This window comes from Pterocles gutturalis, unplaced genomic scaffold, assembly GCF_000699245.1.
Source record: "Pterocles gutturalis isolate BGI_N339 unplaced genomic scaffold, ASM69924v1 scaffold6155, whole genome shotgun sequence".
NCBI lineage: Eukaryota > Metazoa > Chordata > Aves > Pterocliformes > Pteroclidae > Pterocles > Pterocles gutturalis.
The window spans coordinates 79,110-81,309 of record NW_010138097.1 but is presented as its reverse complement, the minus strand read 5'-3'; the positions used below and the strand labels follow the sequence as shown (position 1 = coordinate 81,309).

At 42.4% G+C, this 2,200-nt stretch overlaps 1 protein-coding gene across 1 annotated transcript; it reads right to left on the bottom strand.

The window, feature by feature from the left end:
• Positions 1 to 1,173: 1,173 nt before the first annotated feature.
• Positions 1,174 to 1,946, bottom strand: HS6ST1 (heparan sulfate 6-O-sulfotransferase 1; the record flags this gene model as incomplete). Its single annotated transcript, XM_010082842.1, has 1 exon — positions 1,174 to 1,946. A coding segment is annotated over one exon (709 nt), but the record flags the coding sequence as incomplete, so codon positions are not given.
• Positions 1,947 to 2,200: the final 254 nt, after the last annotated feature.

The window sequence follows — 2,200 nt, the reverse complement described above, 5'->3', positions numbered from 1 at the left end:
CACTCTGCCAAAAGACAATGTGCACTGTCTCATAATTAATTCAGACCCATAGTCAGAAATTTTCACAGCTCTGGAAGCCCCTCAGTTCTAGGGACTTCACTGTGAGCAGGCTCATGCCCATTATCTCTTGATAAAAGCAAGTAAAAATAACTGAAATAATACAGATACGGCTACTACTATGCTTGTTCTAGTTCAGTGTTTCACACAGCAACAAACAAAACAAAACCACCCCTCATCATGTTCCCATTCATCACTGATAATTTGCAGGGTCTTCCCTGGAGCTTGTCGTGCAGATTTATGAGGGAGTATTGCTATTTAAATTCTTCTTTTTTTTTTTTAGTATGCAGGATAGGGTTTTCATGTGCTATTAACACATAATACTGATGACAGCATGAGCAGCAGTTGTGTAGAGTGACACGATGGCATGTGAGTGCACGTTTGAGCCCATGTGGAATTTGGTCAGCTTTTAACTTGTTTTGGGACGTGCCTGTGAAACACATCTGGGAGGTCTGTGCATGAAATCCCTATTACTTTTGTGATGAAGTTGCGTATGCATATGTGATACCAGTGCAATGTATCAAAACCACTGTGCTAAGTACATATCCTAGGCCATAGTCTGTTTCCTTCAATGTTTCTCATCCTCTGATATTTTTCTTCTTTTATTTTTATGGTGCTCCACTTTCTGGCAGTAGCTGCCAGCTGAAATGAAGTGACCGCCCTTGTGCTCAGATCACGGCCTGAGAGGATAGCACATCCTCAGCTTAGTCACTGTTATCATTTACTTACAAGCAATGCAATTCCCATCCCACCTCCAAAAAACACCCAGAAAAGAAAACCTCTGTTTCCTTGTTTTTCAATGATATATCATGATATCACTACGCTCAGGGGATAAACAGATTTTTAAAATCCTACTTCTGCCATCTGTGTTTGAATTGTGAGGATAAGAAACATTCTTCTCTATTTGGCCTTAAGAGTGGGTAACTGCATTTGTGCATTTTTTACCTCTGCATTGTAATGTTGACCCTTTTTTTATTTTTATGCATTTATTTATTTTTTTTAAGAATCTCATCGGTCTTGTAAGAAACAGTAAAAAGACCCTATGCTTCAGGAAGCAATCCATCTTCTGTTTTACAGACTTGGTTTTAAATAAAATATTTTTTGTTGTTCTTGTAGTTTTACTTCCATGATCTTTTATACGGAAACCCTAGAATATCATTAATATAAAAGTCTGACTAGGCTACCACTTCTCTATAATATGGCTCATGTAGTCCTCAGTGGGCAAGCGTCCTTGCTCTTCAGTCTCTTCCTTGGGAAGTGCTTCATTGGACCGGTGAAGAAGCCTCTCTTCCCGATTCTTTATCCTCTGCTCCATCCTCTCGAGCTGCCGTTTGTACTGGTAGCGCTGTTGGAAGAGGTCCTTTGCATAGTCATAGAGCTGCATGTCCAAGTCATTGAGCTCCTCAATCCTCCGGATGGTGTCGTTATCCACCTCCACCCCTCCTGCCCTGGTGCTGTTGTACTGCATAAAGGGCCGGATGAATTTCAGATTAAAAGTTCTCTCAAACAGGTACTGAGTCTTTCTCTGGAACTCTGTCAGGCCAAAGAAGGCCATGTCTTTGAGGTTCTTTTTTGCGCTCTCCAGCAGGATCTGTGCTCGCTTGTTCTCTGGGATGAAGGACATGTTGTAGCAGCCCACTAAGCTCAAATCAGCCAACATCCTCACTTGACGGTTGTTGGCCAAATTGTAGGGGCAATCCATGAACTCCTGCAGCGTGCAGCCTGACCAGTCCGTGCCTTCATAGCACGACGGCAGCTCTTCAGGAGTTGGTGTCCTGCCATCACACATGTGCAAGGAGGTCTTCCAAGTAGCTCCTCGTTGGACGTGACGCCATTCGCTGAGGTAACGAGATACGGGGTCTCTCAGCAGCGTGATGTAGTAAAATTTTCTAGAAGAAGAACAGAGAATAAGATAAATATTCTGCTAGTAACAAGAAAGATGCTTGGCAAGCTGAGATCTAGTGCAGATATCAAAAAGACAAGTGTAAATCAATATCACAGCATCCATTCCACTGTACTCTTGGCTTATTTTCTTTCTGCAATATCTCACGCGAAGCAGTTTGTGCAACGTTAGACCCACGTTTCTCTTTCTCGTTGCCCACCATTTTTGTCTTGCCAAGTAGTAACGCTTTCACCAGGACAT